The sequence below is a fragment of the Gekko japonicus genome, unplaced genomic scaffold (genome assembly GCF_001447785.1).
Source record: "Gekko japonicus isolate JY-2015 unplaced genomic scaffold, Gekko_japonicus_V1.1 scaffold760, whole genome shotgun sequence".
Classification (NCBI taxonomy): domain Eukaryota; kingdom Metazoa; phylum Chordata; class Lepidosauria; order Squamata; family Gekkonidae; genus Gekko; species Gekko japonicus.
Genome location: NW_015169798.1, coordinates 596,408 through 621,026, shown reverse-complemented (window position 1 = coordinate 621,026; position 24,619 = coordinate 596,408). Strand labels below are relative to the sequence as shown.

Genomic DNA, 24,619 nt, shown 5'->3' with positions numbered 1-24,619 from the left:
GGGGGCGAGGCAGGCGATGGAAGGCCGATGCCTCCGTCGCCTGGCTGGAGTGGCCGCGGGGGAGTCTGGAGTCGGGCGGCCGCTGGTGGGAGCCGCGGGTGCCCGGGCCGAGATTGGGGGGGCAAGGCGGGCGACAGAAGGCCGATGCCTCCGTCGCCCGGCCCTCTACAGAATCCACCCCCCAAACCTCCAGGTATTTCCCTCCTTAGAGCTGGCAACCCTACATTCCCCTCAGTGCCTGTTGGTAGGCAACTAAGCTTGGTCCTGTCACCTACTTTGGCCTTTGGGAGAAAACACATTGGGGCCAGTCCTGATAGGGTTGCCAACTCCAGATGGGAAATTCCTGGAGACTTGAGGGATGGAGCCTGAAGAGGGTGAGGTTTGAGGAGGGGTGGGACCTCAGACAGGTACACTGCCATAGACTCCACCCTCCAAACCAGTCAATCTCACATAGGGAACCATTGTTGCCAATCTCCAGGTGAGGGCTGGAGAGCACTCAGTATTACAACTGCTCTGCAGAAGGGAGGGCAGAAGTCAGCTGAAGTCAAAGGGGCAGATAATGGTAGGTTGGTGGCTACCTGGGAAGGAGATGGGGTTGCCAACTACATGCTGACAAATTCCTGGGGATTTGAGGGGTGGAGCCTGGAGAGGGTGGGGTTTGCAGAGGGGTGGGACCTCAGACAGGTAGAATGCCATAGACTCCACCCTCCAAACCAGCCATTTTGTCCTGGGTAACAATTGTTGCCAATCTCCAGGTGAGGGCTACAGATTACACACAATTACAACTGCTCTTCAGGTAGCAGAGATCAGTTCCTCTGGAGAAAACAGTGGACTCTGTCATTATACCCTGCTGAGGTCACCACAGCAAATTGACACTGTTTGCCCAAAGCCAGAGCACTGCCCCAGAGCCTCTTCCTAGATCCCGTTGTATTGCTTTCACAACGGGCTTTACTGCTAGTTCATTATATCTGTGAGGCAAAGCACCCTAATTTCACCCAAGGGTTAATGTGAATAAGAGTAGGTCTCCTCCGGCTTGCAGGTATTCATAATCAGGCCTCCTCATAGATAACCATCTTTATCTCTTTCAAGGCTGGATTCAAGACTGTGTTAATTGGCTAATTGTGAAAACCTGTGCTCAGTTCAGTAACTAGATGGGAGGGGGGGTCAGAGTGAATGTAATCATCTTCTAGAGCAGGGGTGCCAAACATGCAGCCCGGGGGCCAAATCAAGCCCCCAGAGGGCTTCCATCAGGCCCTCAGTGGAACTGGCCATCTCCTGCTTCCAGTTCTGCTGCTGCTGCATCATAGCTTGCTTCGCCAGACTCTTTTAATCACTCAGCCATTTCATGTTTTAACCCAAAATCTCTGTTTTAAATGCCTTGAGAGAGTCTGTGAAGTCTTTCTTAGTAAGGGTATCCTGTTGAGAATCTGAGGCTCCTGCTCTGGCAGCCATCTTTTGTTGAGAGGCCAGGCTTGGAGATGAAGGAGAAATGGCTGACATTTGTTTCATGCTCAGAAAAGTGGGAAGCAGCTTTTTCTCTGTCAGTTGTAGGTTGTCCTTGTGTTGACCAGTCTTTCCCATACTCAGAAAGCTGGATTGCTGATTAGGTTTGGGTGATGTTGGAGGATTGGGTTGAAGAGTCTGTTGTTGTTGTTCAGTCGCACAGTCGAGTCCGACTCTTTGCGACCCCATGGACCAGCTCCCGCCAGGCCCTCCTGTCTTCCGCCGTCCTCTGAAGTTGGCTCAATTTCATGTTCGTTGCATCGATGACACTGTCTAACCATCTCATCCTTTGCCGTTTCCGTCTTCTTTGACCTTCAATCTTTCCCAGCATCAGGGTCTTCTCCAGTGAGTGCTCCCTTCTCATTTGGTGGCCAAAGTATTTGAGCTTTAGTTTCATTATCTGGCCTTCCAGGGAACAGTCAGGGTTGATTTCTTTTAGGATTGACTGATTTGATCTTCTTGCAGTCCAAGGGACTCTCAAGAGTCTTCTCCAGCACCATAGTTCAAAAGAATCTATTCTTCGTCGCTCGGCCTTCCTTATAGTCCAACTCTCGCAGCCATACATGACTACTGGGAATACCATTGCTTTGACCATGCAGACTTTTGTTGGCAGGGTGATGTCTCTACTTTTTATCATGCTGTTTAGGTTCGCCATCGCTTTCCTCCCAAGGAGCAGACATCTTTTAATTTCATGGCTGCAGTCACAGTCTGCGGTGATCTGGGATCCCAGGAACGTGAAGTCTGTCACTACTTCCACGACTTCACCTTCTATTTGCCAAGGAGTGATGGGGCCGGATGCCATGATCTTACTTTTTTTGATGTTGAGCTTCAAACCCACTTTTGCGCTCTCCTCTTTTACCCTGAGCAAGAGGCTCTTTAGGTCCTCTTCACTTTCTGCCATTAGAGTGGTATCATCTGCATATCTGAGGTTGTTGATCTTTTCCCCAGCAATCTTAATTCCCGCTTGTGATTCATCCAGGCCAGCATTTCGCATGATGTACTCTGCATATATATTAAATAAGCAAGGTGACAGTATACATCCTTGTCGTACTCCTTTTCCTATGCTGAACCAATCAGTTGTTCCGTATCCGGTTCTAACTGTCGCTTCTTGGCCCTTATACAGGTTTCTCAAGAGACATGTGAGGTGGTCTGGTACTCCCATCTCTTTAAGGACCTGCCATAGTTTGTTGTGATCCACACAGTCAAAAGCTTTAGCATAGTCAATGAAGCAGAAGTAGATATTTTTCTGGTACTCTCTTGCTTTCTCCATAATCCAGCGAATGTTGGCAATTTGATCTCTAGTTCCTCTACCTCTTCGAAACCCAGCTTGTACTTCTGGTAGTTCTCTATCCACGTACTGTTGAAGCCTAGCTTGTAGGATCTTGAGCATGACCTTGCTAGCGTGTGATATGAGTGCAATTGTGCGATAGTTTGAACATTCCTTGGCGTTGCCCTTCTTTGGGATTGGAATGTATACTGATCTTTTCCAATCCTGTGGCCACTGTTGCGTTTTCCAAATTTGCTGGCAAATGGAGTGCAGCACTTTAACAGCATCATCTTCTAAGACTTTGAATAGCTCAGCTGGAATACCATCACCTCCACTAGCTTTGTTGTTAGCAATGCTTTCTAAGGCCCATTTAACTTCACATTCCAGGATGTCTGGCTCAAGGTCAGTGATTATACCGTCGTGTTTGTCAAGGACATTGAGGTCTTTCTTGTATAGTTCTTCTGTGTATTCTTGCCATCTTTTCCTAATCTCTTCTGCTTCTGTTAGGTCCCTACCGTTTTTGTCCTTTATCATGGCCAGCTTTGCATGGAACGCTCCCTTGATTTCTCCAATTTTCTTGAAGAGATCTCTAGTCCTTCCCATTCTATTGTTTTCTTCTATTACTTTGCACTGTTCATTCAGGAAGGCCTCCTTATCTCTCCTTGCTGTTCTCTGGAAATCTGCGTTCAGTTGGGTAAATCTTTCCTTTTCGCCTTTGCCTTTCGCTTTCCTTCTTTCCTCTGCTATTTGTAAAGCCTCATCAGAAAGCCATTTTGCTTTCTTGCATTTCTTTTTCTTTGGTATGGTGGTGATTGCTGCCTCCTGTACGATGTCACGAACCTCTGTCCATAGTTCTTCAGGCACTCTATCTATCAAATCCAGACCCTTGAATCTATTCTTCACCTCTACTGTATATTCATCAGGGATGTGATCTAGGTCAAACCTGAATGGCCTCATGGTTTTCCCGATTTTCTTCAGTTTAAGTCTGAATTTTGCAATGAGTAGCTCATGATCTGAACCACAGTCAGCTCCAGGTCTTGTTTTTACTGACTGGATAGAGCTTCTCCATCTTTGACTGCAAATTATATAGTCAATCTGATTTCGGTGTTGCCCATCTGGTGATGTCCATGTGTAGAGTCGCCTCTTAGGTTGTTGGAAAAGGGTGTTCGCTATGACCAGTGTGTTCTCTTGACAAAACTCTGTTAACCTTTGCCCTGCTTCATTTTGCTTTCCAAGGCCAAACTTGTCTGTTATTCCAGTTACCTTTTCACTTCCTACTTTAGCATTCCAGTCCCCTATGATGATGAGGACATCATTTTTTGGTGTTAGTTCTAGGAGGTGTTGTAGGTCTTCATAGAACCGGTCTACTTCAGCCTCTTCTGCATCAGTGGTTGGGGCATAGACTTGGATTACTGTGATGTTGAATGGTTTGCCTTGGAATCGGACAGAAATCATTCTGTCATTTTTGAGATTGTATCCCAGTACTGCCTTTTGCACTCTCTTGTTGACTATAAAGGCCACACCATTTTTTCTACGAGATTCCTGGCCACAGTAGTAGATATAATGGTCTTCTGAGTTAAATTCGCCCATTCCTGTCCACTTTAGTTCACTGATTCCTAGGATATCGATGTTCAGTCTTGCCATCTCATTTTTGACCACGTCAGGCTTACCTTGATTCATAGATCTTACATTCCAGGTTCCTATGTAGTATTGTTCTTTGCAGCATTGGACTTTCCTTTCACCATCAGACACATCCACAACTGAGGGTCCTTTCGGCTTTGGCCCAGCCGCTTCACTCTTTCTGGGGTTACTTGTACTTGCCCTCTGCTCTTCCTCAGTAGCATATTGGACACCTTCCGACCTGAGGGGCTCATCTTCCGGCGTCATATCTTTTAGCCTTTTGATACTGTCCATGGGGTTTTCTTGGCAAAGATACTGGAGTGGGTTGCCATTACCTTCTCCAGGGGATCACACTTGGTCTGAGTTCTCTGCTGTGGCCTGTCCGTCTTGGGTGGCCCTTCACGGCATAGCCCACAGCTTCATCGAACCGTGCAAGCCCCCTCGCCACGACAAGGCAGTGATCCATGAGGGGGTGAAGAGTCTGGGAGCTGCTCTAAAAGGTGTCCTCCATCTTCCCTGCTAACGCCACGCCCCCCCCCAACAGCTTTCCTATAGTCATGTAGTGAAGATCCTTGTGCTATGGTAGCAGCTGCTGTCAAAGCAACTTTTAAAAAATCTGCCCAGACAATCAGATCTCCAGTGGCCAATAATAAACTGTCCTGGGCAAATGCCCTACCTGGCCCTGCCTATCTACAAAAAAAAACATATGTTGAGTACCAGGAACAATACTGGTGGCCAACATGGATCCCACAGACACCACACTGGGAATCCCTGTCATGTTACAGATATGTTAACTTCAGCTAAGCTTGACAATTGCCAGCCATTTCCTTAGTTGGCGACTAAGGAGGAGCAGGAGACCTTTGAAATGGCGGCAACCATGCTGTTCCCCACAATACATCCAGCCCTTTTTTTTTTTTTTTTTACTATTTTAGGATGTTATAACATTACTGCATATGCAAAAAAGGAGGTTCCATCACTGACAAACTACATGATGACACATTTAGTGTGCTTCATAATTATTGAATAACAGTGTTATGAATTGGTGTCTTCAGTTTGACGATCATCAACCATTTCCTTAGTTGCTGACTAAGTTGGAGCAGAGGACCTTTGAAATGGCAGCAACCATGCTGTTCCCCACGATACATCCATCCCCTTTTTTACAATGTTATGTTATAATGTTACTGTTCTTTCGCTGATGAAGTACATGACAACACGGCCACACAACCCCTTTCCAAAGGAAGTGTGCACACATGGGGAGGATCAGATCTGAATTCAAGAAAAAAAATCCCCCCAAATGTGGAAGGGGTGCCGCAGAGTCGGAGCATCAGCTGGCAATTCAACTCTCTGGGAAACAGCAGCAAGGTCAGCAACCCTAGCCTCAAGGGGACAAACCAGCTCCCTGAGAGCCAAGAGCTTCATGCAGCAAGCACACCCCCATGATTTCCACCCAGTGGGTGGCACTCTCTGCAAAACACTGGGTAGTCCCTGCTCCCCTACTGGCTTTCCACCTTCGTAAATGGTTAGTCGTGTAAAGGTATCTTAGAATGAAATAGAGTGCTTACCTGACCTAGTGGAGAAACCTTGGGGTGGTGCCTAACCCTAGGGTACTGTCACAGAGCTGTTTTTCTTTTTCTAATACATCTGTCTTCATCCCTGTTGAGTACTATCAGCTTCTTTTGCAGCTGGTTCTGATTACTAGAATGAAACTTATAGTGGCTCTATCTAGAAATGGAAAATATTTCTTCCATATGATACTAATTGTTAAAAAAGCCATATTTTTTCCATATTACATGACACAGGAAGAGGTAGCTGATCTATTAGTGTTGTGCCTTTCATCTCAACCTCACCAGTTAATTGGGGAAGGGCAATTTTTTATATGTGATTGATGTTTCAGTGTATTAATATATCAATTCAATCATTTCAAATTCACAGCCTTTCAGTGTGTGTATGTACCTGTGCCTGCCTGTAAATATCCAAAACTGATGATGTCTTTTGGAATTTCTAGGATCACAGTAACAGCAATGTGCAACATGGACTTTAGCCGGTTTCCACTAGATTCCCAAACCTGTTCTCTGGAGCTGGAAAGCTGTACGTAGAATTCACATTTTCCCCTACAACTCTTTCTTACACGACTGTTCAATTACTAGTTAATTTAAATTGTTGAATTGGTTAAATTGTTGGAAAATGTATGTGTGAACAAAGCCATCCGATCCATGGTATTTGTCCATGGTCATGTAGCGTAAGAATTACTGTAGTATTTTAGGATTTAATTTAACATGAAGTATCAGAGGACAGAAGTCTGGATAAGGTTTCTTTCAGCAAACAGAGACCAAGTAATAAAATGAAAGCCCTCAACATCTGAAAATCAGCATCGATATAACAGCAAAAATCCAAGATTAATAATTACAATTGTAATCAACAATTATTGTAATCAGTAATTACAACGATCCCAAACCCGCACTGATAAATGTAAACCAAAAGCCCTACAGGAAAGAATGATCTTCCTAAAAGACAAAAGGGAAGGTGCCAGATATAAGAAAGTTCCATATCTCATTCACATCCCTGAGGTGGTCCTGTCTTATGTAGCCACTTGGGAAAGCTCTGCCAGTGGAGTCCTATGGACTTCTCCAGGAATGCTAGACTCATTTATATAACGTGGTTCTTCAGTTGGTTCCAAAGCACTTAAGACTCTTACAGTGCTATCCTAAACAAGTCTACTCAGAATCCTAAAAAGATCTAATCAATAGGAATTATTCCCAGGTGTGTGTTCTTAGGATTGCCCTCTTTAAGATCAACACTGGCACTTTGAATTGATCAAAGGCAGACACAAGTAGAGTGTGTTGCAATAATGCAACTTTGATTCCACCAGACCACTGTAACTGGTCAAACTACACTTCTCCAGAAAAAGTTTATTAATCTAAGTTGTTAAAAAGCACTCCTGGCCACAGCCACTATCTATCTAGTACCAAAGTGGGATCCAGAACTACCTCACATTGTAAACGTGACGGTATACCAAATCCAAAACAGGATGAACATCACACCTTAAGATAACTGAGGCCCAAATAGCAGCATCTCCATACTATCTAGATAAAGCTTCAGTTTGCTTGCTCTCATCCAAGAAGAAAAGAGGGGCCTGCATCACAGCAAAACGAAGATGAAAAGACAAATGATGCAAAGGAAAAAATCTTAATGATTGTATAACCCCTACGTGTTTCATGTATAGCTTTGTCAGGCAGAATCTTCCCAATTCTTTTAGATCTGTTCCTGTGTATGCTGCCAATGTGCATTTCACCTCCGCGGGTCTTCCTGACTAATGTGCAGCTAGTCTTCCTACTAGTACTAATGTACAGGTGAAAAACATGTGACACAATGACATCACATCCCCTGCCCTATTTTATTGGTTGCCACTTGCAATGACATACCATCACCTTTCCCCCAGCACATGTTGCAGGGGAGATAGTGGGAAATGCAGCTCAGTGATACCCATGAATCTCCTATAATGTACAGTCTGGGCTTTACATGAACAATACATGCATGGTGCTTTCTGCTGGGCTCTCATGGGCCTACTTTACCTTTCAATCCCTATTGGTGCCCTTACATTCCAGCCTTGTCTGCACACTTCAATACTCCCCGCCAGTGTTCCCTCTAAGCTGAGTTAGTGTGAGCTAGAGTAACCCACTAAGGTCCTAATATCTGCAGGGAGAGTGGGCAGGTTCAGTCGGTTTTGACAGCGGAACTCCCACCTATGATTATTAAGAATGTGTAACTGCTGCAACTACACATATACTTAAACACAGACATAACAGAGGCAATACAACCAATGCACTTTAACATTTAAAATAAACTCTTTTTTTGTGCCCCCCATAGGGGATTTTTTAATTTGCATTTTCTATAAATGACAAACTATTAAAACTACAACGAAATTAGGGAAGGGAACTACATACTATGGGAGAAAGTAAAGAAAAGCCCACTAAAAACCCAAGAGATGGTGGTCATACATATTGCTTAACAAATTTAGCTTTTAGCTCATAATTCCATTCAAGGTCATTGAATGTGGTCATCTAAGAATGTATTTATGCTGGTAATATAACTTTAAACACCTCTACTTCTGACTTCTTAAAAAGCAATATAACAGCAATATAAAACTTATTTATAATAATACATTATAAGAGCTTTCAGATTATTTTTTCTTGTAAATTCTAGATATGATCTATAGATCTAGATATGATCTATTTCGCTTTGTAGTATGTCCATTTTTATATCTGCCATAGTTTCTAATGTATCACACATAGTCTGTTTCAGATTCTCAGATTTTTCTTCAGGAACACTTTGAAATCTTAAGACATAGCTTGCTCTCTCCATTTGTAGCTGTAACAGTTGAGACTCCTCCATCAATCTCTTTTTTCCCATCACCTGGAGTTGTTTTTTAAGCTTTTTGGTGTTGGTATCCACTTCTTTTACTTTTTGTTCAGTTTTATCTGGGTTTTTTTTAGCTATTTTAGTCAGTTGCAGTTGCTGTGCATCAAATTTGCTATGCACTGCCATCACTTGTTCCAGCAGGGGTCGCAGTGCTTCTGTCAGCACCTTTTGTAGCTCTGTAGTTGTGTCCTGTCTAGGAGCAGGACTCGCTGGACCAACAGTTCTGGCAAGAAACTTTGGTTTTACTTGTTTGTCTTTCTCATCCTTCCTCGTGAGCGCCATGTTTGAGATTGTTTACTTTTTATAAAAGTTATCACAGTCTCTGATACTCCTTAAACAGCTTGGTAAGTTCTTAAATGCTTTTAATTTCAGTCTATCTTGCTTCAGTATTCCACCCCCCTTTTTGTATGCACGGAAAGTTCGCTTAGTTTTTCTTATCGGGGGAGAGTCGTCCCCCCCCCCGCTTTCTAAGGGTAGGTGTCCGCTTAAATTTTCGGTGGTTCTTACTTAAACTCCAACTCACATTTCAATGATAAATCTGGTTTCCTTTTCCAGTCACTCGGCCACGAAACGCTTGTTCCTGTGTGCGCTTCTAATTCCCATATGGGACACTCTGCAGCGGGACCTTCAGGGCATGCAGAGGCCCCCCTTCACCAGCAGGCTCGCCAGGGGAAGAGCCTCCTAGCGCCTCATGGCTGGGAGCCTCTTGTGGAGGCTCCAGGGGTGGCACGGACAATCATGCCCCCTCCTCACCATGGGCTCTGGCAGTCTTCTCCCGGAGGATCAGGAGAAACGACCGCCATGGTGAACACCAAAACTGGAAGCAAAATAAACTCTTTATATAAACAAAGCATGGAGGTTTTCATATAAATCCTCATTTATTCTTTGTTGGTTGCTATTACTTCATAGCAATGAATCTTCAGGATACTACTGGTTACAGATATCTTCAGCATCCACAAGGATGCATAGAACAGAAAAAATACTAAGCACATAGATAATGCATATATTGTAGGTCCATATATTGTAAGCTCACAGATACTGGAACAGCATATGAGGTTTCCAGGCTGTACTTGGGAGGCTGCTGCTCTTCTCAGTTGAATCCAGGATTTACCTGCAAAAATTCATGGCAGGCTTTAACACAGCAAAATCTGTACAGGCCTCTCCCCAGCCTTCTGAAGATGTTGCCTCTTTCTGGGCTAGGCTGAACTGCTCGGTTGCATTAACAAACAGAATGCTAAGGAAGATGTACTTCAACAGTTTTAAAAGGATCAATAACTATAAAATTACATATTTTCACAATCATATGAAATTACTATTAAGAATCTTAATAGTTCCAAACCAACATTTAATAACTTCCCAAGAAGTAACTTCACATTTGTTTGAAAGGATCTCTAATAATTACATTAGTTAACAGTATTTACCTGCAAAAATTCAAGGCAGGCCTTAACACAGCAAAATCTATACAGGCCTCTCTCCAGCCTTCTGAAGATCTTGCCTCTTCCTGGGCCAGGCTGAACTGCTGGCTGCTGGGAATACCCAGCCTCCTTTAGGGAAGGCTACAAGCACTGAGCATGCTCTATTAACTAAGTATAGGAGGGGGCGAAAAGGAGTTAATTGTAACACCACCTATTGGCAAAAGCAGGCATGCCTGATCCCTGTATACTGTTAACAGCTACAAAACTGCATGGGTTACACTTAGGGTTGCCAAGATGAAAAATCGCTGCAGCGGGGGACTCCCGTCTGGCGACCGGTGCGCGCACGCTGCGCGCACATCACCCGGAAGTGAAGTTAGGGGGCAGGGCCACAACCATCCGAGGGAAAACCATAGAGTTTTCCCTCGGATGACAATGGCCCCGCCCCCAACGTGCCCGGAGTGGTCGCGTCACTTTCGGGTGACGCGCACGTCAGGGTGGGGTTCCCCCCACGCCCCGATCCACTGGCGGCGGGGAACTGGCCTCTGGGGCGGGGTTTTCCCCGCCCCCGGGGGGACTTGGGAAGCCTAGTTACACTAGCTCACAGTTTTTTAGCCTCTGGCTCACACATTTTTATTTTAGCTCAGGAAGGATGGCTCCAGAGAACACTAATTTATGCAGTAGTCAAATTGCTCGCTCACAACTTTAATGCCAGTAGCTCACAAAGTAGAATTTTTGCTCACAAGACTCCACAGCTTAGAGGGAGCATTGCTCCCGCCCATTTCTGGCCTGTATGAACATCTCACACCACAAGAGCAACCTGTTAAAGAGTACACAACTCTCCTTGCCTGCCATTTGCAGAGTGAAAGTCTTATTACTGGATATGGAGAGAATAGTGTAAAGGTCAAACATTCTACTTCCCTCTGCCCTCTGATCAGGGCATCCCTGTGCTGATGGTGAGGAAGAGGGCCACTGCACAAAGGTCGTACACCAGCAACATATGCATTAGGGAAGTTACGGCTCAGCCACTGGCTCTGGAAGAGCCTCTTATTTGCTTTGTTGTCCATAAATCCTCTGAGCAGACCTGCTAATCCATGGTCCAGCTGACATGCAGAATCTTGGTAGTGATAAAATCGGCTGCATCTACGTGCTGGCTCTACTCGTCTAAGTACTTGGCTACAGCAATCTTTAATTCACACCCACCCACGAAGTACGCAACATTATCATTTTATGTCATGAAGCCCTAAGTAAAAGCATTAGGACATAAAAGCAGCACCGCAAACAAGACGACTTTATTAATATAGACATGCTTAGGATATATGAAAACATAGGAAAAAAGCTCTTAGTATAAGCGTGCTTGGCATTTTTTGGAGAAATCTGTGTCTCCCTCGCTAGATGTTTTATGCTCTGGGATTTATGCAGTTTTATGGTTAAGATGCTGAACTGCAGGCTGTGGAAGGTCAGTAGTTCAGCAGTTTGAGACCAGAGTGCCGCATGATGGAGTGAGCTCCTGTCTCTGGCCCCAGCTCCTGCCAACCTAGCAGTTCGAAAGCAAAAAATTGCAAGTAGATAAATAGGTACCACTTCAGTGGGAAGGTAACAGCGTTCCGTGCACTTTGGTGTTTAGTCATGCCGGCCACATGACCACGGAAATGTCTTCGGACAGCGCTGGCTCTTTGGCTTTGAAACGGAGATGAGCACCGCAACCCTAAAGTCAGATTAGACTGGCTTTCGAGAAAGGGAACCTTTACCATTTTTTATGCTATGTTTATTGGCTGGGGTTTTAGTGGTTTGATGTTATGTTTTTTATGGTTTTATCTTGTTTTACTTTGTGAGCTGCCTTGAGCAAGTCTCTGCATCATATAAATGATTTAAATAAAGAAATAGTCTTTACTGCTATTTTAGTGCCCTCTTTTTGGTTTTCTTCCTAGAAACTCATCACACATATTTAGCTTTTTGGGAAGATGCGTATAATTTTTGTTCGTCTTCGCTTCTGGGGGGGGGCATTCTTACTCGGCATGTACTTTTTTAATGTTCTGGAGGCAAAATCTAGAATTTGGGATTTTATGGTCAGTGCAAGTATAAAACTGCTAGCTGCCAGAAGCCATTGCAAGAAGAGAAAAGGGGCTGCTTAAAACCTTGAATGTCCCTAAAAGTTCTGAATCCTCCCCCAAGATTTGTTGACTAGGGCCAAACTACACATTTATACGAGTCTGCCAATGGAACTCAACTACATTGCAACTAGGATTTATCAATGGGAACGCCATTTAAAAGCACTGCTGGGAGGGGGGGGGAGTTTGGATCAGGACTATGGCTCAGGGAAAGGAGGGATTTGTGCCTTCTCCTTTGTACCAATTTTCCATGATGATACGGTGCCAGGGGACTTTATTTGCCCCACTATGTATGTGGAGCCCTGCAAATGGGCAAATAACTTTCTGTTTTGGCTTGGGAAAACAATACAGGATGGAGGCAGGAATCCCTCCCCCTGTGCCATTTCCCAAGCCAAAATCCAAATTGGGCCCCTGCAGCTCTTTTAAATGGAGTTTGTACTGGGAACTCACTGCAGTATGGCTGCAAGTCTGCATGGTGGACCTGCATGCAGTGTAACGTGTAGTTTGGCCCTGAGTAATTGTTGCTGGTGTATGCTACATAGGAAGCTCCTGTTTAATTTGTTTTCTGTTATTGGTACAAATAATGCCATATTTCAACAATGTTGGATATATCTATAGTATAAATGTATTATTAATACACATCAGTGTAACTGTTATGGCTTCCCTCAAAGAATCCTGGGAATTATAGTTTGATGAGGGTGCTGAAAGGAAATGCCCTAAGACAGACACCTATGATTTCCAAGATTTCCTGCCCTGGGGAAAGGAAACAAATATGCTACCTGTTTTAATCTGAAGGTAAATATCAGATATTCATCTCAGGGAAAACCCTCCCCCACCCAGGTATTTGCTTGTATTCTTAATTACAATCCAATTTAGTTAAGTGTTCTTCATTAAGTGTTAGTATAATATCTAATCAGTACTGATAACCACACTTTCCAACAAGCTCACATTTTCTTCAGGGTTAGTACTTCATCTGTCAGTTTTGTTATTTTGGTACTGAACTGTACAGGGTTACATTCTGCTATCCTCTTCCTCTTCTTCCCTAGATGCTTACACAGATGAAGATCTGATGCTCTACTGGAAAAATGGGAATGAATCTCTGAAAACAGATGAGAAGATTTCCTTATCTCAGTTCTTGATACAAAAATTTCATACAACCTCCAGACTCGCTTTCTACAGTAGCACAGGTATCAGGGTTTAGTTCTAATTTTCTGTTGCATTTTGTCGCTTTATTAATCTAGTCTTACACATTTGCTTAGTGAAAGGCCAAAAAAGGCCCTTGTATGGCCGTGGCCCCGCCCCCAGCGTGCCTGGCATCCTCCCGTCACTTCCGGGTGACGTGCGTGCCACTCAAGAGTTCCTCTTCCCCGCCCACTGCCACCTCAGCCACTGTTCCCTGTCAGAATAACTGCCAAAATGGCTGTCTCTGCTGAGGAAGACACTTATCCTGCTTGGCTCCTGTGGAACTAACTTTTCTCTCAGTGGCTCTTGCTAGGCAACCAAGCTTGGTTCTGTTAGTAAAAAGGCAAAGCCAGGAGGCCCTTAACAGGCCTTTGTGAAGAACCCATTGGGGCCAGTCCTGACTAGGGTTGCCAGCTCCAGGCTGGGAAATTCCTGGAGATTTTGTGGTGCAGTCTACAGAAGCCAGGGTTTGGGAAGGGGAGAGGCCTCAGCTGAATAGAATGCCATAGAGTCCCCCCTCCAAAGCAGTTATTTTCTCCAGTGGGGAGAGAGAGATCTGTTGTCTGGAGTTCAGTTGTGATAGCAGGCGATACCACAGCCAGTGTGGTCTGGCACTTCAGAACAGGGTTTGCCAGAACCAGGTTCTTGCTGTGGAAGCTGAGTGGGTGATTTTGGACCAGTCACAGACTTTCAGCCTAACCTACCTCACAGGGTTGTTGTGCATATCAAAAGGGGGAGAGGAGAATGATGTAAGCTGCTTTGGTCCTCACTGCAGAGAAAGACTGTTCTTTTCCTCCTGGGGAACCATTGTTTCCAATCAGGTGAGGGCTGGAGATCACTCAGAATTACAACTGCTTTCCAGGCGGCAGAGATCAGTTCCCCTGGAGAAAATGGTGGACTCTGTGTCCTTATACCCCGCTGAGATGGCCTTCCTATGACAGCCAGTGTGATGTAGCAGTCAGGGCTTCAGAGCACGGTGCAGGCTGCAGGTGGGGAGGGAGAGATGGAAAGCTGAAATCAGGGGAGGTTGATAATTCTAGGCTGATGGTTGGCTGGGAAGGGGATAGGGTTGCCAACTCCAGGTTGGGAAATTCCTGGAGACTTGAGAGGTGGAGCCTGGAGAGGGTGAGGTTTGAAGAAGGGTGGGACCTCAGACAGGTACAATGCCATAGACTCCACCCTCCAAGCCAGCCATTTCCTCCTGGGTAACAATTGTTGCCAATCTCCAGGTGAGGGCTGGAGATCACTCAGAATTACAACTGCTCTCCAGGAGGGAGGGGGGAGGAGATGGAAAACTGAAGTCAGAGGGGCAGATAATGGTAGGCTGATGGTTGGCTGGGAAGGAGATAGGATTGCCAACTCCAGGTTAGGAAATTCCTAGAGATTTGAGAGGTGGAGCCTGGAGAGGTGGGGTTTCAGGAGGGGTGGGACCTCAAACAGGTACAATGCCATAGGCTGCACCCTCCAAACCAGCCATTTCCTCCTGGGGTACTACTGCTGCCAATCTCCAGGTGAGGGCTGGAGAGCACTCAGAATTACAACTGCTCTTCAGATGGCAGAGATCAGTTCCCTTGGAGAAAATGGTGGACTCTGTGTCATTATATGCTGCTGAGGTCACCACAGCAAATTGACACTGAGTGCCCAAGGCCAAGGCACCCGCCCAGAGCCTCTTTCTAGAGCTCATTGTATTTATTTCCTCAACGGGCCTTATTCCTAGTAATACATAACTACATAATTACTATTCCTAGTAATTACATATAGTTCAACAGTTTTTAGAAGATCAAAGTAATGATACATATCAATCCAGACAGCTTAATAGGTAAGTAAATTTCTAAAGCAATATTTGTAAAATTCTCATTTTTTGGTAATGCCAATAATGCTATATGTAAATAAAATATGGATAAAAGTGTTTTGTGAAGGATAATTAAATGTAATGTTGGCAGTGTTTTATCATTTGATTTCCCCGTCGTTCTTTTCTAATGTCTTTCCTCTAGTACCACCCCTTTCCCTTTTCTGGCCTTATTCTTTTCACTGTGCATATGTTTCACTATTCTTGCTTTCACCTCCGTAAGGAGGTTTGCTTCTCACTTTTATGCTTCCCTCCCAACAGGCTGGTACAATCGCCTTTACATTAGCTTCACTTTACGTCGCCATATCTTCTTCTTCTTGCTCCAAACATACTTTCCTGCAACTCTTATGGTCATGTTGTCCTGGGTGTCCTTCTGGATAGACCGCAGAGCTGTGCCTGCAAGAGTTTCCTTGGGTGAGAATGGTTATTTTTCTTTACACTGTGAAGCAACAACCATTTATAAAGGTTTATTCATAGGGATGCCAGCCTCCAAGTGGGAGTTGGAGATCCCCTGGAATTACAGCTCATCTCCAGACTACAGAAACAGTTCCCCTGGAGAAAATGGATGCTTTGGAGGGTGGGCTTTATGGCGTTGTACCCCACTGAGGTTCCTGACCTCCCTAGGTCCCACCCCCAAATCTCCAGGATGTTCCCAGTCTGGAGCTGGCAACCCTACCCCCCATCCCCCACTGGTGGCCAGGGGGACCTGGCAATCCTAGTTACTCAAAGTAAATTTTCACACATGCACACAAACAATTCATCCTGATGAAGAATTATAGACAATCCCTCTCACTTCATGGCTAATTACTGCATTCTGTAGCCTGAAATGAGGAGAGATACAGGAAGAACAGCAATTAACGTTGAAACTAAACTCTGTTTTTCCTTATTTATCAGTATTTGTTTGGTAAAATATAAGGGGTGGGGCTTATGTTTACTTATAGGGCATTCATCTGGAAGCCTTCCCTTTTAATTTGATATGTGCAGCATTTGCTTGAGCTAGTTAACGAAAAGGGAAAAGGCATTCTGCACATGCTCAAAGGCAATCTAGCTTTCATTATTATTTTCTACGCACCACACTGAGTGATGGCTTTGAAAACAGGTGCTTCTGCTATTAGCCTGGGTTCAAATTAAGCCTCATACTTGTCATGTGTTGATGCATGTAGTAAATCCTTGTGCATGGCTTTTGCAGGAATAACAACGGTGCTGACCATGTCGACTATCATCACGGGTGTCAATGCCTCCATGCCTCGGGTTTCTTACATCAAAGCTGTGGACATTTACCTCTGGGTCAGTTTTGTGTTTGTCTTCCTCTCAGTCATAGAGTATGCGGCAGTGAACTACCTGACCACAGTGCAAGAGCGAAAGCAGCGGAAGCTGCGAGAGAAGGTGAGAGACACTTCTGCATACCTCTTTGGAATATATTAGAGGTTTGTGAATGTGAGGGAGAAAACTCCGGTGCTCATATGTCTGTTTATATGAACAATTTTTGTTCATATCAAAGCTCTAACAACGAAAAGCAGGAGCAGATCATAGTAGAAACAACAGAGGGCAGGAAATTAATATCAGAACTGGGGAAAACTGCAGGCTGGGATTTTGGCAGGAACAATACAGGGAGGGTAAGAGGAAAATTCAGTAAGGTACTTTCCTATGTTTGTCTCAATGCAGTTAATTACTGTGTAGCCCCTACCACAGTCAGATGTACATTTTAAAACTAGCTTCAGCCAATGTGATAGTAGAAACTCATGATAAGAAAATGCACTCAGGTTCACAAATTAGAGTTGGCAAGAGCAGATACGTGGGTGACATGCATCCTGTTATTGTCTCCTGTATCAAGTGCAAAGGAGAAACTCTCATATCTCACAATCTCTGCACTCAAGAATGAAAACTTGGAAACAGTATACACGAATGATAAATTAAAAAAAGTGGTGGAAAATTTCTACGCAAAACTTTATAAACAAGAAAAAACAGACGAGAACGAAATCCAAGAATACTTGAAGAAACATAACACATTAAAGTTTACAGAGGCACAAAGATTAACTTTAAATGAAACAATTACTATGTGTGATATAATGGAAGCGTTGAAAAAGCAGAAGAAGAAGAAATCACCAGGCCCGGATGGATTAACAATAGAATTATACTTAATAATAGAAAATGAAATAACTCCACTATATAAAGATCTTCTAAAGAGTATCTTAGAAACATCAAAAGTACCACAGTCATGGAATGAGGCATTGATCACACTAATCCATAAGCCAAACACGGAAAGCTTGGAAATAAAGAATTATAGACCAATTTCTTTACTAAATGTCGATTATAAGATCTTTGCGACTATAATAGCAAATAGATTCAAAAAAGTTTTGTCCCAAATTATACATCATGATCAAGCGGGCTTTCTTCCAAGAAGACAAATCAAGAGGAACATAAGGATTATAGTGGATAGTATTGAATACTACGAAATGCATCCAGGGAAAAAGTTGGCATTAATGTTTCTCGACGCGGAGAAAGCCTTCGATAACGTAAATTGGGACTTTATGAAATTAAAATTAAAACACTGGGACTGTGGAAGCCTATTTATGAATATGATAGAGTCAATTTATCATGAACAATGGGCGAAGATTATAGTAAATGGAGATTTGACCCAAAGAATCCCCATTGAAAAGGGGACAAGACAAGGGTGCCCACTGTCCCCTCTATTATTCATCTTTTGTTTAGAAACGTTAAATGAAATAGTGAGATCAAATGAAGACATAAAGGGTCTCAAACTAAAAGGTGAAAACTTCAAGCTATTGGCCTTTGCTGACGATTTGGTTTATATCTTGGAAGAACCTATGACTACGATTAAGATCTTGCTACAAATAATACAGCGATATGGAAAGGTATCAGGCCTCAAAATAAATATGAATAAAACGAAACTGATAACAAAAAACTGTACAAAAGAAGATAGAAGAGAATTACAAGAAAATACTAATTTAGAGATAGTAAAAAAGGTGAAATACTTGGGTATTAATGTTACAAATAATAACAATGACTTGTACGAAAATAACTATAAACTAACTTTAGAGGAAATTAAAAAAGATATACAAAAATGGCAAGATCTACAAATTTCATTCATGGGAAGAATTGCCATGATCAAAATGAATGTGTTACCGCGTATTATTTTTCTAATACAATGTCTTCCAATCCTTAAAAATAAAAAGTTTATTGAAGAGTTAAATAAGTTGACAAGAAAATGCATTTGGCAAGGGAAAAAAGCAAGAATAAAACTAAAACTGTTGAGAGAACATAAAAAGAGAGCTGGACTAAGTCTCCCGGACTGGGATCTGTACTATCAGGCAGCAGCACTGGGCTGGATAAAAGATTGGGCCCTAATGGAAGATAAAAAGGTATTAAAGCTTGAAGGTCATGACCTACCCATGGGCTGGCATGCCTATATGTGGTATAATATAGATAAGCCACAAAAGACCTTCACAAATCACACAATAAGGGGGCCCTTGATGCAAGTTTGGAGACAAATAAAAGGGAAAAATTACGTGAAAATACCTAAGTGGATCTCTCCTATAGAAGCATTTGTGATGCCAACGTTAATGACGGAAGGAAAGACCATACCATATAAGAATCTATTAGGTGATCAGAATGAACTTAAAAGTTGGGAAACACTACAAGAAATGCATGTAAACCTTTCAATTTGGGAAAAGAATCAATTAATCTCAAGATATACAAGAGATAAAAAAACTGGATTTTACGACACAGATATACAATTAGATAAACTTTGGTTGCGGGAGACAGAAAAACAGATCGGGAAAATTTATAAATTTCTACTAGAAGAAGAGCTAACAGCTGAATGGGAGAAACCATTTATGATTAAATGGGAAAGAGATCTGGGGCGTAAGCTTCAGAGAGAAGAATGGGAAAAATCTTGGAAATCAATCAAATTATTAAGATCAATACCTTATAAAGAGAACATAATAAAAATGAATTATAGGTGGCACTGGACGCCAGATAGGTTGCAAAAATGTTACGCAACCGCATCTGGAAACTGTTGGAGGTGCAAAAATAACAAAGGAACACACCTACATATTTGGTGGAATTGTGATAAAATCCAAAGATTCTGGAAAACCACTAGACAGTTGATAAAGGATATCACAAAAATAGATTTACCTTTACACCCAGAAATCTTTCTATTAAACATTATACCTAATGGCATTAAATACAACGAAAAATGTGTTATTACATATCTAATAACAATGGCAAGAATATGTATCGCGAAAAACTGGAAATCAGATATTATACCAACTAGGGATGAAATGACTGATAAACTTTTTGAGATAATAGAAATGGATAAGTTGAACATGTTGATGGCTGGAAAACTAGAAGATAAATTTAATCAGAAATGGCACAAAGCCATAATGTGGTTTGAGATAAACTTGTAAACCCCCAAATGTAAATCTATATTAAGTGGAAATGAATGTATGATGGAAAACTGAAAATAAATATTTAAAAAAAAAAAAGAAAACCTCCAAGGAAGGAGAAACCAATAATGAAAAAAAAAAAAAAAAAAAAAGAGAAACTCTCATATCTCACACATGGACACTCAAATCTAGCAAGTCAGAACCAAACACAGCAGCAGGCTTCTGTTTGCATAGCCAGTGCAGATGGACTGCAGGATCTGCACTGCAAACTTCATTGGGGCCCAAGCAAACGGTCTTGATGTATCTTTTGAATAGCAGAGAGTAAAGGAAACCACAGATTAGTTCTACAATGACATGATCTGCTGATGCAAGGTTAACACATGTTGCAAAAACACCCCTGTATTATTTATTTATTTGTCTCATGCTATTTTTAAATTAAAATATTTATATGCCTACCTTTCTCCTGAGCAACTTACCAATCTAAAAACACCTTATGCCCTACTAGCAGGATATTCCCTCTTTGCTCAGACTACTGAACGCTCTCTGGAGTAAATATTTTACAGCCTCACTGGAGACCCAGGTGTTTAGAAGCCCCTTCCAGGCAGCTGTTCCACAAGCATGAGGAAGCCATGAAAGAGCCAGAGACTAGGTGGTTGTGAAATGTGCCTTAGACAGAAGGGGCACTGACAGTAGGACTTCTGAGAAGGAACAAGATGTAAACAGGAACATGAGGGAAGTGGCAGTCTTTCAAGTAGAGGCTAGATGAGTGATGACCCAAGAAAGGGCCTTCTCCATCATGGCCCCTTGGAAGCCCCTCCCCAGGAAGATTTGTCTGTCTCCCTCCATCCGTGTCTTTTGCCAGCGGGTGAAGACTTTTTTTGTTTCATCTGATATACCCCCAATAACAGTTTTTTGCCCTCCTTCTAGAGTGTTTGCTTATATGTTTTAATTGAATTTTATATTTTAACTATATTTTAATGGTTTTAATGTTGGTACGTTCGCTTCCTTGTGGAGCCTCATTAAATGGAAAGGAGCGTTAAAATGTTTTAAATGAATAAATAAATACGTGAGCCCAAGGTTAAGGGCTTTAAATCGAGCACCATCACCTTGAATTACACTTAGAAATGAATAGGCAGCCAGTCAAGACATCTTAGAACAGACGTAACAGAATCCCACTGGCTAGCCCCCCGGGCTGCTGCGTTTTGCACCAACTGAAGTTTCCAGATAGTCTTCAACAGCAGTGTAATCTAGCCTCCAGGTTACTGAACCATGGATTAGCATGACCACATAGGGAGCCAGCTCCTAATTAAATGAAGCGGGAGAAAACCATGATCTTTCAGTAACTCTTTTTTATTGTATTTCCTTTTCTCCAGTTTCCATGTACATGTGGAATATCTTCTACGAAAACTGTACTGCTCGATGGTACCTACAGTGATTCAGATGTCAGCAGCCTAGAAAGATATGCAAGAGGCCAAATAGTGCCTGAGGAGGATAAGCAAGACAAGATGGTGATCCATTTGACCATGAATAATGAGTCTAATTCATCAAGGAAGAAAGGGCTCAAGGGATATGTGAGCCTTCGTATCATCCAGAACACTCATGTTATTGATAACTACTCAAGGTTAATATTCCCAGGCACCTATATATTTTTTAACTTGGTATATTGGTCTGTCTTCTGCTGAATATACAGAAGCAGTGGAGAGCCAGGAGTCATTTACAAGAGAGAAATAGGTGACAAATCTATCTCTCCTGTTGTACCTTTGGAACATGAAAGCACTGCACTTCACAAACTTGTATTGGATACTGATCACTTGTGCCATTTAATTACTGCTTGCAATCATTTCTTAATTTATGTCAGTCTCATCTTTCATACTTGAAACTATAACCTCTTGACATCGGCGCTGCATGCATCCTGGGCACCCGCAATAGCTCTTAAGATTGCCAAGTCAACTCTTCAACAATAAGAGATGTGGTGGAGGAGGAGGAGATCTGCTCTGCTCTGTTAATTTAACTGCTACTGTGGAAATAGTGGGAAATTCTTACATTTTATGGGGAAAGTGTTCATTTGGAACATTCTCACCATACAGAACAGACGAGACCTGTGAACAATATAGACTATAGGGCATCACTCCAGATCATCTGCCTAGTTGCTTCTGGTGACTGTTGAAACAGAGGTCCATCAGTGGTTATTAGCCACAACATATAGATGGAACATGGAACACTATGTCTGGGACAGTGATGCTCTGTATTCTTGGTGCTTGGGGGGCAACAGTGGGAGGGTTTCTGGAATTATGGCCCTACTGGTGGCCCTCCTGATGGCACCTGGGTTTGGGCCACTGTGTGACACAGAGTGCTGGACTGGATAGGCCACTGCCCTGATCCAACATGGCTTCTCGTTTGTTCTTTTGTTCATAAGAGATCCTGAAAAGGGCAGGTCCTATTATGCTACTGCTGAATCACATTGCTTTTATAGTGTGCAAGCAAAATCAAACAAGCTGGGGGGGGGGCAGGTTTCTAGCCAAACATTTAAATTGTTATATAAAATTACTCACCCTAGTGGACCTTTTGCTTTATTACTTGCCCTTGTGGTCAGGTTGAACTTCGAATTCTCACACATACCCACTTTTCTGCAAGTTAAATCAGTAGCCAGAATACTACTGATTTAGTGGCAAAATAATGCCTCCCCAACATGCCAATCACCTCGCAAGCATTCTGTCCAAAGAAATGTGGTAAAATCGTCTACATTTTCTAACTTCTTTCACTAACATCATGGGGATGTCTTGATATGACAGTATGGATATCTAGGAGTGGTAGATGATAGGTAGGTGACACTAAGATATTTCCATTAACGTTTATAAATTATAATGTTTCTTTCCTCTCCACAATGGAGGAGGATTGGAGCACAATTCTAAGCAAAGTTACACCCTTGTCAGTCCATTGGTATTACATTGTTAGTGACTCACTTATCCCTCTAACAATGTCAACTTTTCCAGTCATGACAACAAATTGAGCTGGAGGTTATAAATCGACTAAAGATTTACCAGACAACCTGCTACTGTCCCTTTGTGACAGGGCTGTCAAGATGAGCATTATGGACGATTTCTTGCGGCAACGTTTGCAGGATCTTGCCACTAATGCCTAAATTTCCAACACCAAGGTGCTCTTTTTCTTTTTCTTTATTTGTTATTTGAATGAGAGACACAGAGCAATAATATTAATCTGAAGCTCATTTTGAATTTAAGAACAACACAAGGCTAGTGGCTCCTTGGACAAACAAATATTATGACATAAACTTTTGTAGACATAATCTATTTTGTCTTGGCAGCTGGCAGATTTTACAGGTGATGGCCAATTTGGAAACTTCACCTACCCCAAAACATCTTCCCCGATGGATTTCTATAAGTTCTCAGGGTCAGGGTTGATTCATCCTCCCCCTTTCCCTCTGTAATCAACACTCATCTTCTCTCAACACTCCCTCCCCTCTGGAGCAAGATTTAGTCCTCATTTGACAAAGTCAACATACCTAGAGGGTCCCCCAAGTATATAGAGGCCCTCCCCTTGTCTGTGGGTAGACCAGTTTAATACCTTTTAGACACAGGACAACCACTTTACTATCAGATGGTGATGTTCCAGGAATGATCCCTGGCATAACAAGGGTCCCAAATTCAGATGCAGCGCATGTCAAACTACAAGTGAATCTCTGAAACTGAAATTTTATAATGCATGCATAGATGGATGCATCAAGTTTCAAAGAAAAAGTGCACTTTCAGATATTATTGAAATACAAAGATATCTCATCTTACATTCCAAATATGATAGATGAGATCTGAGTTGACTCCAGATAATTACTCCAAAGATTTATTCTGTCTCTCACATTGTCATGAGTCACATCAAAGTACATTTTAGTATTAGAACTGACTTACAGAGCAATCCTATGCAAAGTTACTGCAATCCAAGACTGGAAATACTACTTCGGACTACAATCAGAACCGTCCTGAGGCCAGCGGCTTCGATCGCAGCTGGCTGCTGGTACAGCAATGACAGCACCAGTTAGCCCCCTTAGGAGTCCCATGCCATGCCCCAGCTGGCCCATGCTGCAGGTTGGCCAGCTTGCCAGTGCAGAGACCCTGCTGGAGACCCAGCAACAGTGCTGTTGCACTGAGCGACAACCCCATGGCATGATGGCACAACTGAGGTGGGCAGGGGAGAGGGCATCCAATGACCAGCCAGGTGGAACATTGGTGCCAGACATGACCCACACATCCTGGCCCCCAGACATGTGAACAGCATCTGGGGGCATGACAGCATCCTGAAATGTGCCCCCACAACAGCTGACCACTAAAGGCATAGTACTTGCAACCATCAAGCAAGGCAACCAGCCACACATGGGCTGCAGGAGCAAGCTGTGTCCCCTATACAAGCACACTCAGGAACTATCCCCACAGTAACGAGACTCCTATGGATCCTGCAAACTGGCCAGATCTGTGTCTCTCAGCTCAAGATAGTGCTGCCTCTGTTTCCACTCCAGCAAAGGCCATGCAAGCGCCCCATAACCTGACTGTCCTGGGTCACTGTGTAACGGTGTGGTGGGACCCCAGCTTGGTCTGCACGGTGGAAGCCTGACCACATCTCTGTCACAGCTCTGTGGGCTTGCTGGTCAGTGTGACCCCTCAGAGGGCCCTTGGCTAGGGCTGGTGTGGGACTGACAGCAAGCCCACAGATCGCTGACAAACCATCCACTTCCCCCTCAGCGCAGCCCACAATGCATCAAGCCTCCAGACAGCCAACAGAAAATAATACAGGAGGCCCTTCCCCACATGTTGGCCTTTCACAAGGCCATCCCAGTA

At 43.2% G+C, this 24,619-nt stretch overlaps 1 protein-coding gene across 2 annotated transcripts in view; it reads left to right on the top strand.

The window, feature by feature from the left end:
• Nucleotides 1-21,984, top strand: part of LOC107115387 (gamma-aminobutyric acid receptor subunit rho-2) — a 70,932-nt gene extending 48,948 nt beyond the window's left edge. The window contains exons 5-9 of one of the 2 annotated variants that reach the window (XM_015417082.1): nucleotides 6,396-6,478; nucleotides 13,379-13,519; nucleotides 15,625-15,777; nucleotides 16,685-16,749; nucleotides 21,146-21,984. In XM_015417082.1, coding sequence (XP_015272568.1) covers nucleotides 6,396-6,478; nucleotides 13,379-13,519; nucleotides 15,625-15,777; nucleotides 16,685-16,749; nucleotides 21,146-21,454 — 751 coding nt within the window. In that variant the 3' untranslated portion in view covers nucleotides 21,455-21,984. Of the gene's footprint in view, nucleotides 1-6,395; nucleotides 6,479-13,378; nucleotides 13,520-15,624; nucleotides 15,778-16,552; nucleotides 16,750-21,145 lie in introns of both variants that reach the window. The other variant, XM_015417081.1, reaches the window with a different exon arrangement.
• Nucleotides 21,985-24,619: the final 2,635 nt, after the last annotated feature.